The 12,594-nt window shown below is 44.7% G+C and overlaps 1 protein-coding gene across 6 annotated transcripts in view; it reads left to right on the forward strand.

Annotated features, from left to right (window-relative positions):
- Positions 1-2,692, forward strand: part of cdin1 (CDAN1 interacting nuclease 1) — a 58,695-nt gene extending 56,003 nt beyond the window's left edge. For all 6 annotated transcript variants that reach the window (XM_037072604.1, XM_037072608.1, XM_037072607.1 and 3 more), the window contains one exon: positions 1,244-2,692. In XM_037072604.1, the coding sequence (XP_036928499.1) occupies positions 1,244-1,400 (157 nt within the window). In that variant the 3' untranslated portion in view covers positions 1,401-2,692. The remainder of the gene's footprint in view (positions 1-1,243) is intronic.
- Positions 2,693-12,594: the final 9,902 nt, after the last annotated feature.

Here is a 12,594-nt window from a genome sequence, read left to right on the forward strand (position 1 = left end):
TAAAACAACACCATCGGGTGTTTGAGAACGTATTTCAATATGAAGTGATTGATCACAGGTTCAAGGTTTTATGCACTTTACCTTGGAGCTGAACTTCTGTTGCTCTCCGTGGCCCTTTGGCTAGCTTCCTGTCTGGGTCTCCAGAGGCCCCCACAACATTGTTAACTGTCTGAGGATAGAGTGTCTGGGACTGGAGCACTGTCAGCCCCCTGAATCTGGGCTTGCATGTGGGGGCTGACGTGCTCTCCGCTCAGAGTTCAACTGTGACATGTCTTTATGCATGGCAGCTAATGTTCAAAGAATAGGTATGATCTATATGAGGCAGAGAGGGGCCACCGGTGGCTCTTTGGGGCATAATAAAAAGCATGAAAGATGATTTATTGCCTTTGTGAGGAGCGGTAGTAGTGAAATAACGTTGCACATTTCCAGGGAGAAGAACTCCTCCATTTTAATTGTTTCTGCACCTTTCGACAGAGCTTCAGGTGTACAGTAGCTGCAGTGTCTATAGAGAGAACAAAAGATAGAAGTAAAGGTTTAACAGATAAAAAAAACACCTCGCGTTGAAAGTGTCTGAACTTGACTTCTCAGTTGCCTGGCAAGTCATTATTTATAGTAACAACGGCGCTCGCCAACTAAGGCAAAGTTGCTCTGGCTTCTCAAAGTGAATGAAACAGCTGGACACAGTTGGTTTGGCTAACATTAACCCCCAGATGCAGCGTGTTTAAGTCTCAGACTTTGTGTTGAACTCTGCTGTGTGCCAAAGGCTTCCGATGACAGGATGCGGAAGGCCTCGGCGCAGAGCTTTGTTATTGAACAGATTATTGTTATTTCACCGCCATTGTAATGTGATCGAGTGTGTATCACCCTGTCAGAGAGATCTTAATCTTCCTGGTGGCTTTTTGTGTGTGTGTGTGTGTGTGTGTGTGTGTGTGTGTGTGTGTGTGTGTGTGTGTTTGATTAAGCGCAAGTTTCCTGGATGGTGATCAAAGGAATATACCTAAGCAACCTTATCTCTCGTAGATCAATCTCTCCAACGTCCCATCTCTCTGTCTCTTCACTTGCTTGTTCCTGCTGTTTTTTGTTATGCCTTCCTCATCCAAAGTCAACAGCCGTGAGCATTTTGCAGATATGGGTATAAAAAGCAGCAGTGTTACTCATTCATAGCTACCTCAGAACTCTCCGAGGTGACAGCTGTGATGTTCTCACAAAGGGCCGCCTTTGTTTCTTTTGTCTGGCTCTGCAGGTTTGGTCCAGGCCTTGTGATCTACTGGTACGGTTTCATAGGAGAGCTCGACTGCCAGAGAGACAGAGGTATCCTGCTCAAAGACTGCTTCCCGACAGACATTGTCACCCTGTGCCACGCCGCCCAGCAGGACAAACTGCAGCAAGAGCCAGAATAAAGACAAAGAGTGCGAAGAGATGAGGAGCGGAGCAGAAAAAAATGAAAGATGGAGGGATGAATGGAAGGAAAGAGGAGGCAGGAAAGATAGGAACTCGGGTGGATACTGAGATCCGGAAGCAATTATGCTTTCCTGCAGTGTGAGACTCTGCCCTGAACTCCACCTGACCCCTCCGTCTCTGTCTGTCTTACCCTGTCTTCCTCCCTCCCTCCCTCTCTTCCACTGCCCCAAAGCTACCACATGTAAACACACACCACCGTTCTGTATATCTGACAGCGCAGGGTCAGATTCATACCTGAGTGCGAAAACACCGTCTTGGAGGCTTTTCCTGGTTGTGTTGGAGCTCCTGGCCCTTGGATGGCCTCTCGGGTTGAGAGCCGGGGCCAAAGCGGGACATATGGCCCTTCCTTATCACACCCAAAGCCCTGGCCTTTGTCACTCCTTCCTCACTCCTTCCTCCTCTGCTCCATCGGCAGATAAGAGAGGTGCGGTCCGGGGGCTGGGTGGACGCCTGACTCTCACCTGCGTCACTCGGTGCCCTCTCAGTCACTCCACTGGGGGGTAAACAGGATCATTTCTGATTAAAGCCGCTCTCACGCTGACCTTTTTCACATTGCATTGTCAGATCTGTTGAGGATCGAGGTTGAAGCCGGGGTCACACCATACCTAAATATCATCACAGGAGGATTGTCAATATTTTCTGTCTGCTTTTACTGTCTACCATTAACCTTAAGTGCCAACAAGTTTGATGATATTACACAACAGGTGTCTCCTCTGACTTTCATGGTGTTGAATAAAGGTATGGTTAAATAATGTTCAGCCTCAATGAGCCAAGTATTCGGCCATTAATGGTTTGTCATGACATTTACAAAACTTTGGAATGTAACATAAAAGGACACAAACTGAATATCTTTTGGCATCTCTTAGCAAGACATTAGGAGCTCAATTTGGGATTCTGGAAACATTTTTTTAGACCAGACAACTAATCCATTAGTCAGGAACAAAATTGACAGTGAAATCAACAATGAAAATAATCATACACGCTGATCATAGTTTACAAAGTTCGTACTGAATGTGTGTTATAAGCTGTGTAAGCTTACTTTCGCTCAACTGGCGAGTCCAGTGGCCTCAAGGTACAGTGTTTATATGTTTATATTTCACCTCAGTGTGTGTTAAGGAAAAAAAAAACATTCAGTCCTTGTCATGTTCTGTCCCACATTTTATGCTGTGGTCATTTCACTGTGTACTTCTTTGTGCGTGTTTATCATTAATAAATAAGTTTTGAGAAATGATTTTGAATACGGTCCTGAGTCATGAATATTAACAGCACAAACTTAAATTATGCATTATAGACTTCTTTAACTATGTGAGTTGCCTACAGGTACGTATAAACACCTGATTTCCATGTAAAGCTTATGCGACTGCCCGGCAGTTGTCTGTTGCACATCTTTACAACCCCGGTACCCTTTTATGAGCAGACACCAATGGAAGAAACACAGCTCGGCTAGGGGAACCAGAAGTGAACATAAAGTTGAGTGATGCCTTTAGAGGCAGATATGCAGTGCCTATAGGGGGTCCTTGTCGTGTCTTCTTTATGGCACAAAAAAAACCCAAAAACGATAAGAGGAAAGAAAGTGAAAGGATGGAGATCTTGCCATCACCTCAGAAAATGCTTCCTATAATAACATGGGAATCATTTTACACATGTTAGAGGGTTTTAGTACAGAGGCTTCGTAGCTGACCATCAGCACCAGTGGTTGAAAAGGATTCGGAGCCTTTACTTAAGTAAGAGTACTAATAAGACATTGTAAAAAAAATAAGGTTGAGCTCATTTTAACTTCTTTATACTTATAACTTCTTGCTGTTGGGTCGATTCATCCACAGCAAGGCGTTTAAAGTATATTAGATGTTTGTAGCGTTGCTGTACCATGAGAGCTACACGCATTAACCCTTCAGTTTCTCACAAACATTAAAAAAATCAACACATTTGTAGATCCGGGGTTTTTTCACTGGATAGACATGGTATGAAATCTTCTATTCTGAAAAGTAACTAAAGCTACAATATCTGCCTCTGAGATGTAGTGGCGAAGAAGTGTAAAGTTGTACAAAAGCAAAAAAACACAGTGCGAGTACTTAAGTACATTTACTCGTATGCTGTTCTTATGTTATATTCGACATCTTTACAAAGGCCTGTCTACGCCACGTTATCGCCGATCGCGCTGTTTTACTCAACAGGTGGACTGATCACAGGAGCTGTGTTTACAGCATTGATGCTCGGTGCTCACACGCAGTCAAAGCGGTCGTGCTGTTTTTTCCAGATGTCAGAACTTTTAATGTGAAGATGCCGACCATATGATCATCGCGATTTCGCTCCTGCTCTTTAGATTTGCCCTGATGCAGATTCAAGAGATGCAATGTTGTGCGAAACCAATCAGATGGAGTTGTGGGTGGGACACTGAAGGCACCACACAGAGAGAGAGAGAGAGAGAGAGAGAGAGAGAGGGAGCTGCATCAGAGCCGAAGCGGCGCATTTCTGAATTCATTTATTTTATCAGCAATCCGACAAGAAAATTCACTGAATATCGTTGGTGCTTTGTTAAATATGTGATGCTCTTCTCAATCTTTACTTACCTGCTGACCGGCGGTGAGAGATGTATCTGTGTGAGACTTGACCCGGTCCAGTTCTGTTGCTGGAGAGAGCTCCCCCGTATAGAATAAAAATAAGCGTTTCTATGTTTGTTCTGCACAGTTATGCGCTGCTCACACAGTTAGAGAGATATGGTATGTGGGGGTTAAATACCACTAAAGTGTTGCTTGATTTGTTACCCTTAAACCTCTAACCCTCAGCCGGCTCCCATCTAGGCCTTGATCCCTCCATGAGGAGGCCAGTGGGTCACGGCGAGGTCGCCAGGCGGCCATGGCTTCCTCTGTCAGCCCCCCCCGCCCCCACTCCATGTGGTACAAAACAACTGTCCCCATGTGTCCAGTTAAACTCAGCCCTATTGCCTGGCCATGGAATGCTTAGACATCAGTTTATGGCTCCTGTTGGACACAAAAACAGAGCCATTTTACTCAGGCTGGGGGGGGGGGGTAAAAATTCTCCGTTGAATAAGAACAGGAAAAAAAATGGAAAACAGCAGATTCAGTTCCTCTCAAGTTTCAAGCCTTCCTGCCATTGTTTTCCAAGATGGCTGTCGCACAAAAGAGGAGCCAGGGTCAACTCCTATAAATTAGGTTCTGCACACAATGCAAACTAAATACAGCTTTTTTTAAATCAACTTCAAAGGCGGGGGCTGACACCGGCGTCAGCTGACAGTATTTCCATGATGTGAGTGCAAATATAGAAGGAAAGCTTCCATCTGATGATTTTTTTTAGGGGCCAGACATCTTTATTTTGTGTTTTCCTTGCCCTTGTCTCTCACCCCTTTTTAGATTCATTGTCCTTGTCACAACAATGGGGCATTCGAGTGCTCTCCAAATAAGGCCAGTTTTTGGAGAGGTCGTTTCCCGGGGCCAGGAACACCGGTGCTCTGGAGAAACTTGATCCTCAAGAGGCGTCCGGCACACACAACAGTCATCATACAGTATTTTTTCCATCAAAGGACATCTTTTGGCTCGCGATAAAATATACGAGGATTACCGATAATCAATTTTGTATGAAGGAGAAAAAATTGAAAGCATATTATGAATCATGTTTTTCCCGTCACGAAACCGCCAAGAGACTACATGCTAAACGATTTAGTTACACATTTTTATTCAGCATTGTAATATTGGTTACAATTCTTAAATCTGTGTCTCCCATGTGTCAGATTAGTTTGATGCAGTTCACAGCATCATCCACTCTGTCTGGCCCGGGCCCGCAGGCTATTGGAAGTCCACTATCCACTCAGATGTACATCTTGGCCCAATCTCTTCCACATCCTGCTGTTTTATGCCTCTTCCGCCAAGCTGCTAGATAGACCACTGAGACGCAGAGGATGAGAAAGAAGGACAGAACCAGAGTCAGACTGATGGGTAGGTTCTATCCCTCCAGCAGACCACCAAACGGACTTCCTCCACGCTCCTGTGTTATTTATGTGAAGAGAGCTCTGGCCTGTTTCTGCCCCAGGCAGCCTAGTGCTTTTAGTAGGGATCCTCTCAGCCTCCCTCAGCCAGCAAGACATCACATGGTGGAAATAAATAAAAGTTCTCCTGGAAGAGTCAGAGCAGCCAGTTTGAAATTAAAAAAGGATTTTTTTATTTTCTTTTTTTTCAAAGGGGCTTGAATAGCAGCACTGGGAAAAAAGCAGCCTCGCTGCCCTGAGCTGAAGCAGCTACACGAGGAGATTTCATCTTTATTTTTAGGAAGCGCTGCCTGCTAATCAGAGGCTGTTATTTAAAAACAACAATGGATCATGAGAAAAAATGGTCTGGGGGATTTTGAATGGCAAAGCGATGGATGTTTGATTGACAGGACGGAGGGCAGATGGTATGTTTGAGGGAAACTGAACAACTCTGACACATTAATCCACTCGGATGGGTGAGGGGTGTAGAGATGCGGGGGGCTAGTTTAGTTTAGTGATGTATGAGTCACCAGTGGCGCGGGACAGGCAGAGACACGGCCAAGAGCTTCGAAAAGCAAAAAAACTCAGGGCTCCGAACACCCTGCAAAAATCACTCCTGACACTGATGTGACATGGGATCACATGCACCCAGGGCCTGGCCACTGAAATGTTCTGTTTTTGACAGCTGTAAGTGAGCAACGCAAGTCACTTTCAGTTAAAAGAAACTGCTTGGCAATGGAAACTTAAATGTCCTAGTTGTTAAAGAGAAACGTGTTGACTGGGGCTTCTTGCTAATTGAGGTATTTCATTAAGAGCCATGCTCCCATTTTTGCCCTCAAAAAAAATCCAGGAAGCATGTTCAGAGTTCCTTTCAGTGAGACATGAGGGAGAGGTCAAGTCACGCCTCTTCTGGTGGCCCACCATGACACCTCTCATGGTCTCATTTATCTATACTGAGACCCATGACCGAAACCTTGTAGATCCAGTCCTGGATATAAGCTAGCTCACAGAACTGACCTTCACATAACTTAAGCTGTCAAGATGGCCAGATTTATTGGGATTCTACCTTTTGTTGAGAGGCGATGGCAGTGTTGGTGTTGTTGACATATATATCATACAAAACTAAATGGTGTCTTTCTATCTTTACAGCGAACTGGGATGTTTTTGATTTTCCGATTTTCTTTTAAATTGACAAACATCATCTGTGAAAGTCAAGGCACAATTCGAACAGGATCAACCTGTATTTGTCTCTTGCCCATTGACTACCATTTTTTTTTCTAAAGTAAGGTCCCATGGGGCAAACCAGAAAGGGTGGGACATTGTCAGGCCTGTGTGAGGGTCCTGACTTTAGCAAAGATGTATTACATCAGCTACATTTTACAGTGGCTTTTTTATTCGCTTGTCAGCTTTGATTCGTCCCCGTTCTTTAAACTTGTATTGTCATGGATAAAAAAGAAGGCGGTGAATACAGCAGAGGGGTTTACAAAAAAAAAAAAAAGGTCTGTCAGTGAATCGTAGGGAGCGCGTGTTTGCGGTTGGAACCACGGGGGTGACAGCCGTGCACGGAGGCTGCCTGCCCCGGCATCGGCCACCGGAAAAGGTCAGCCCTCCCTGAGTGGCATTTGGACTGTGACAGAAGTGACCCAGAAACTGTGTCATCTCCTGTTCTCAGCGAGGGGTCCAGAGGAGGCCCAGTAACATCCACGGGTACAGGTACCAGGGCCAGCGTGAGGATGGGGGAGGGTTGGGGGTGAGGAACAGCAGGGTAGAGGAGAGGTAGAGGAGGAAGAGACAGCAGCGAGAGATGTATGAGCACTGGTGACATTCTAAAATATGACTGTGGAGGTAATCCGGAGGGGGAAAAAGGTTAGTTGCAAGAGGCTGGAGACGAAATCTGATTCAGCCAAAACAAACCCTGGCTCCCCCTCTGCTTTGTCCTCTATTTGTGAGCATGATGGCCTGATGAGAGCCGTCGCAGGCGTGTTATTATGAAGTAAGTGCGCTTGGGAAGGGGAGGTGAGGCTACTGTGTAGTGGTGGCCATGGAGATGAGCGTGGCTATTATCGGATGCATTGACCGCAGGTTTTGATTGGTTGAATCCGGAGCCACTAATCCAGCTGATAACAGCGGACCACGCTCGTTCAGAAGTCCCCTCGCATTTGTCAAAACAGGCCTTGTGATCAATTATCACACCGCAATGAACCCTGGCATGAGATCCTGCCGCACAGATGAGACGACTCCTCCATTATGTACAGACTTAATTTTGGAAATATTTGAAAGGGCACATGTGATTGGTTATTTTATTGAATTGTTGCCACTGGCAACATAATATTTTCGTGCCGGGGAACTTGTGGAGGGTAAGGGATGGGAGCAGCCCTTTAGCCGGAGGATACGAGAGAGGGAAGAAGAAGAAGAGAGGGAGAAGAGAGGATGACTGGATTGGACCTCTTTTCTTTTCTTATTTTTTTGTGATGCTTTACGAGTACTTTGTTGGGGCCTTCACTGTGCTGAGCAATTAACTGTTAGACTGGAAGCACAGTGCCAGCTCCAGTGCTCCTCAGCTAGAGAAATGTGAGCCATTTATCACTTTTACAACTCATTTTCACCCCCAAAACACTCCACTCTCCGGGGCTGGATACAACCTCAGTGCGGCCCATGTCCTTGAGTTGCTGGTGACAGGTAAATATACACTTCCATCCAAACACATGTCCCACATCGTCTATATTTGACTTATGGGAGGTCAGCCTGCAAGGGATCGATGTTGCAGTTCATTTTTAGAGGCTTGATGATGTCATGTTGCAGTGCGCTGTGGGTTATGGGTCCATGAAACCTGTTGCTGCGAGAAAGCAACAGCCGTCAGCCCGCTGACAGTTGGCGGGACGCGCGCTTCACTGAGTTTTTTTGAGTGAAAACTTGAATGAGCCAAATCTCGCTCGCTGTCGACTGTAACACATCACTCCGCTGACAACGTCCCAGTCCCGAAGGGATCATCGCCGGGTCACACTAGAGGGAGGAATGAATGGGGCGATGTGATGTTGTCATTCAAATGCAATGGATCACTTGAACTCCATTGCCCTGTTGTAATGACCCTGTGTAAGGACCTGTAATGTGGTTTTCCCATTGGGTTTGAGGCGAAACCCTACGCCGGGCCATTCAGGTGCGCAATAAAGTGCTTTTCACTTTCTGAGGACTTCCTGTCTCCAGTGGCGTTCTCCATTAACTCCTCACAGACAGACAAGAGCCTTTCTATTGGCCCAGACGCTCTTTATCGCAGCGGTTATTCCCCCCAGGTACGGCGCTACCTGGCCCGCAGATAAGATAGGAAGCCGGCTGCCTGTCATTATTGGCAGATGAAGGCTATCGGAATATTGACAACAGTTTACGCTCCTTGTTGAGAAACAAAGTTGGACTTGTGAGACAGGCAGCACACAGGGCTTTTATTGTGCGGAGGAGATATGAAAACCCAGGTTCCCCTGCGGTCACACACCCAAATAGCCTTATGTCACACCGCCTCCTCCTCCTCCCTGCTGCTCCTCCTCCTCCTCCCTCCTCCTCCTCCACCTCCCTGCTGCTCCTCTTCAGTTGGCGACTATTTATTTCCCACCAGCTGCAGTGATGTGCTAAAAAAGTTCTTGACACCAGCCATTGCTTCTCATCACCGCAGCTTCCGACTGCTAACAGGGGCCCATGCTAGCTCCCCTCACACGCTGTGTACAGGAGGAAATACTGACATGCAGAAGCACACACACACACACACACACACACACACACACACATTACATTTATCACAGAGATAAAGAAGGAGGGCAGGTTTTAAAAATGTATATATGTATATTTAGGTTTCCTGCATGTAACAGGTGAAATCAATCCGGAAACACTGCTAAAAGAAGAAGAAGAAGAAGACAATGTAATTTGTTTCATGACGTAATTGATGTAAATTTAGTTGATGACGCACTTTTTTTTTTTTAGCATCTTGAACGTTTTCTCTAAATGTGTTTACAGAAATGACACGACATCAGCCTCTTCCAAAAAACAAAAAATGAAACAGAAAACACGGTTGTTATCTACGTTTTCATAAATAATAATAATTTCAGATGAGTACGTTCTGATTTCCGGTCAAAACATTTAAAAGTGACGATCACCTGAAGTCGCTGTTAAAATATGTCGAAATATGAACAAATCCGTTTTCACTTTCAGGACGAAAAATGTTGTCGTTTTTTTTAATTATTATTTTAGTTGATTTTAAAATGTTGACAGCCCCTTTCTTTGTGCTTCGATGCCAACTGAACCGCGTTTTTATTTATTTTTCAGACGGAATAATTGTAATTCTTTTTTTTCCCGTCTCATTTTTAATAACCTATATTTGATCATTCTAATATGAACGGTATGAAAACGTGGATGATAAATTCGAAGTAACAAATGATAACCACAATAACCAGCACATATTATTATTATTATTATTATTATTATTATTATTATTATTATTGTTATTATTGTTGTTATTGTTGTTGTTGTTGTTATTATTAAATCAAATGAAAACCGTTTTTTCTTGTTGTTTGTTTTATAGAATTATTATCCCGATTGTTTTGGTGTATTTGTTAATAAAGCAGTCTAGGACCACCTCTGAGTCTCCTTGATATTTCCTCCAGAGGAAACGTTAGTGTGTAACTCCATCCCAGTGACACCGGTCTCCCTCTCCTCCTCCTTTCCTCGTCTTGTTTTTTTTTTTTCTTTCTTTTTTCTTTCTTTCTCTTTCTTGCATGGACCTCTATGCCATTACATTGTTTTGAAAAATAAGTAGAGGTTTTAACTGCCATCCGAGACGATAATGGTTACCGATTCTGTACTTTCAGTCATAATCTTCAAGTGGGCCGTGATTAATGATGTCAGTGTTCGCCGGGTCCTTCAGGCCCCTGGCTGGATGACTTCAGCCCTGCTGGCCTGCTCTCTCCTCTCTCCTCTCTCCTGCTCTCTCCTGCTCTCTCCTCTCTCCTCCTCTCTCCTGCTCTCTCCTCTCTCCTCTCTCCTGCTCTCTCCTCTCTCCTCTCTCCTGCTCTCTCCTCTCTCCTCCTCTCTCCTCCTCTCTCCTCTCTCCTGCTCTCTCCTCTCTCCTCCTCTCTCCTCTCTCCTCCTCTCTCCTGCTCTCTCCTCTCTCCGTCAAACACACACGTCCTCTCTCTCGGCCATTGCGGTCGCTGTATTATGAATTGCTCGTCTCTCTCTCTCTGTCACACACTCAGGAATGGGAGCCGGGCAACAAGTCCCCAGGTGCGAAGCATAATATTGACCCTACAATCCATCTTTATTGATTTTGCCATCACCGTGGCCGCCTAATACATGCATAAGGGGCTTTATACCTGTGAGTAAATATGAGACGAGAGTGTTTGGAGGTCACGTTTACTGCAGCGGGGTCAGGGTCTTAACATCTCGGAGGAGAGGACGCTGGTGGGAGCCGGCTGGAGGCCTGTTGTTTTTGTTTCTACGTCATTTTTAAAGCGATTAACGAGAAATCTTTGTGACGCTTGAGGCAGAAGATGTGAATGAAAGCTTCTTGATAGCCAGTCTTCTTTCTCCTCGTCTTCTTGTCTGTTCCTATAAACACATTTACTTTGGCCTCCAGAAGGGGTCGCCATCATGTAATAACAGTGCACCCAAGGGTGTGGTGGGGAGGGGGTCTCTCTCTCTCTCTCTCTCTATCTATCTATCTATCTATCTATCTATCTATCTATCTATCTATCTATCTATCTATCTATCTTTCGCTCTGTCTCTCTCTCTCCAAAAACAAACGAGCATCTATTATATCAGAGTTAGTCATTAATTGATTCAAAACGTGCACTGCGCCCGTAGAACTGTGCGTAATGATCAATAATCCGGAAAAAATTCATATTTTATAAGATACTCTCTCTCTGCCTCCCCTTCCTCCCCTTCTCTCTCTCTCTCTCTCTCTCTCTCTCTCTCTCTCTCTCTCTCTCTCTCTCTCTCTCTCTCCTGTTATTTACAGTTCTTGTGAAATGTCTCACTTTGCTGCCCTCGGCTACCCGCAAGATATTTCTAACCCTTAAAAAAAAAAAGAAACCTCAAAAAATAACTGAAGGAAATTAAGATAAGATAAGATAAAAAAAACCCCACATCAACTCAAACTCACAACAAGCCATAAATTTAACCAAATCGATCCTTTCGCAGCTCTCCTGTTAGGATTTTCCTGTTAGGATTTCATAATGGCATAATGCCGGATTTATTTGCGAATCTTATGGCTTCCCAAGCCATAAACCGTGATTATTTCAGTGGAAAAACCGGTCAAATGTTGACAACCTTGGGGCCATCGCTGCACAGCGCTGGGGCAAGGCAACGTAATGAGAGAGAGAGAGAGAGAGAGAGAGAGACGCTCGGGCCTGAGGCTTGCCTAATTAAATCTTAACTGATTGAAATAAAGGTTTGAGTACCTCAAGGCTTGACTAAACTCCGGCTATTTTCCCTTTTTATTGCGCTTTATTTATTCTGCGCTCACACGCCCTCTCTCCCTCTCTCTCTCCCTCTCTCTCCCTCTCTCTCTCCCTCTCTCTCCCTCTCTCTCTCCCTCTCTCTGCTCCTTCACCACCGGCCACAGCGATCTCCACAGCCTCTCTTTTTCCCCTATAGCTACATTATCTGACTAATTATGATTCTCACGTCATTAAGATTTATTTTGTCTCGGGGAGGCCGCGAGTGTGTGTTGAGGAAGGGGAGGAAGAAGCAGAGGAGGAGGAAGTGGAGGGGGGTTAGTTGTAGGGGTGACTGTCACTCATTTTTTTTTTTTTTTTTAAGAGGACAAGCAGCGCTGAAGTGTGAAGAAGAAAAATCGCCCTCTCGCACCATGCGAGCAAAAATAAATAAATAAATAGATAAATAAATAAATAAATAAATAAATAAATAAGTCCCCGAAGATCACCTGTTTGGTTCGATTGGTCTCCAGTGCTTTTCATCTTATAAAGACATTCAAATGTCTTCCAGTCAGTTTTGAATGCACATTAAAAACATTTGCTGTATTTTTTGTTTTGTTTTGTTTTGCGCATTAGAGAAAAAAACAAAAACAAAAACAAAAAAAACCTCCACCTATCATCAGGTGTGATTGCACGCGTAATTACGCACATTTCCAATACGCCGAGGCTCCA

This window comes from Acanthopagrus latus, chromosome 16, assembly GCF_904848185.1.
Source record: "Acanthopagrus latus isolate v.2019 chromosome 16, fAcaLat1.1, whole genome shotgun sequence".
In the NCBI taxonomy this organism is placed as follows: Eukaryota; Metazoa; Chordata; class Actinopteri; order Spariformes; family Sparidae; genus Acanthopagrus; species Acanthopagrus latus.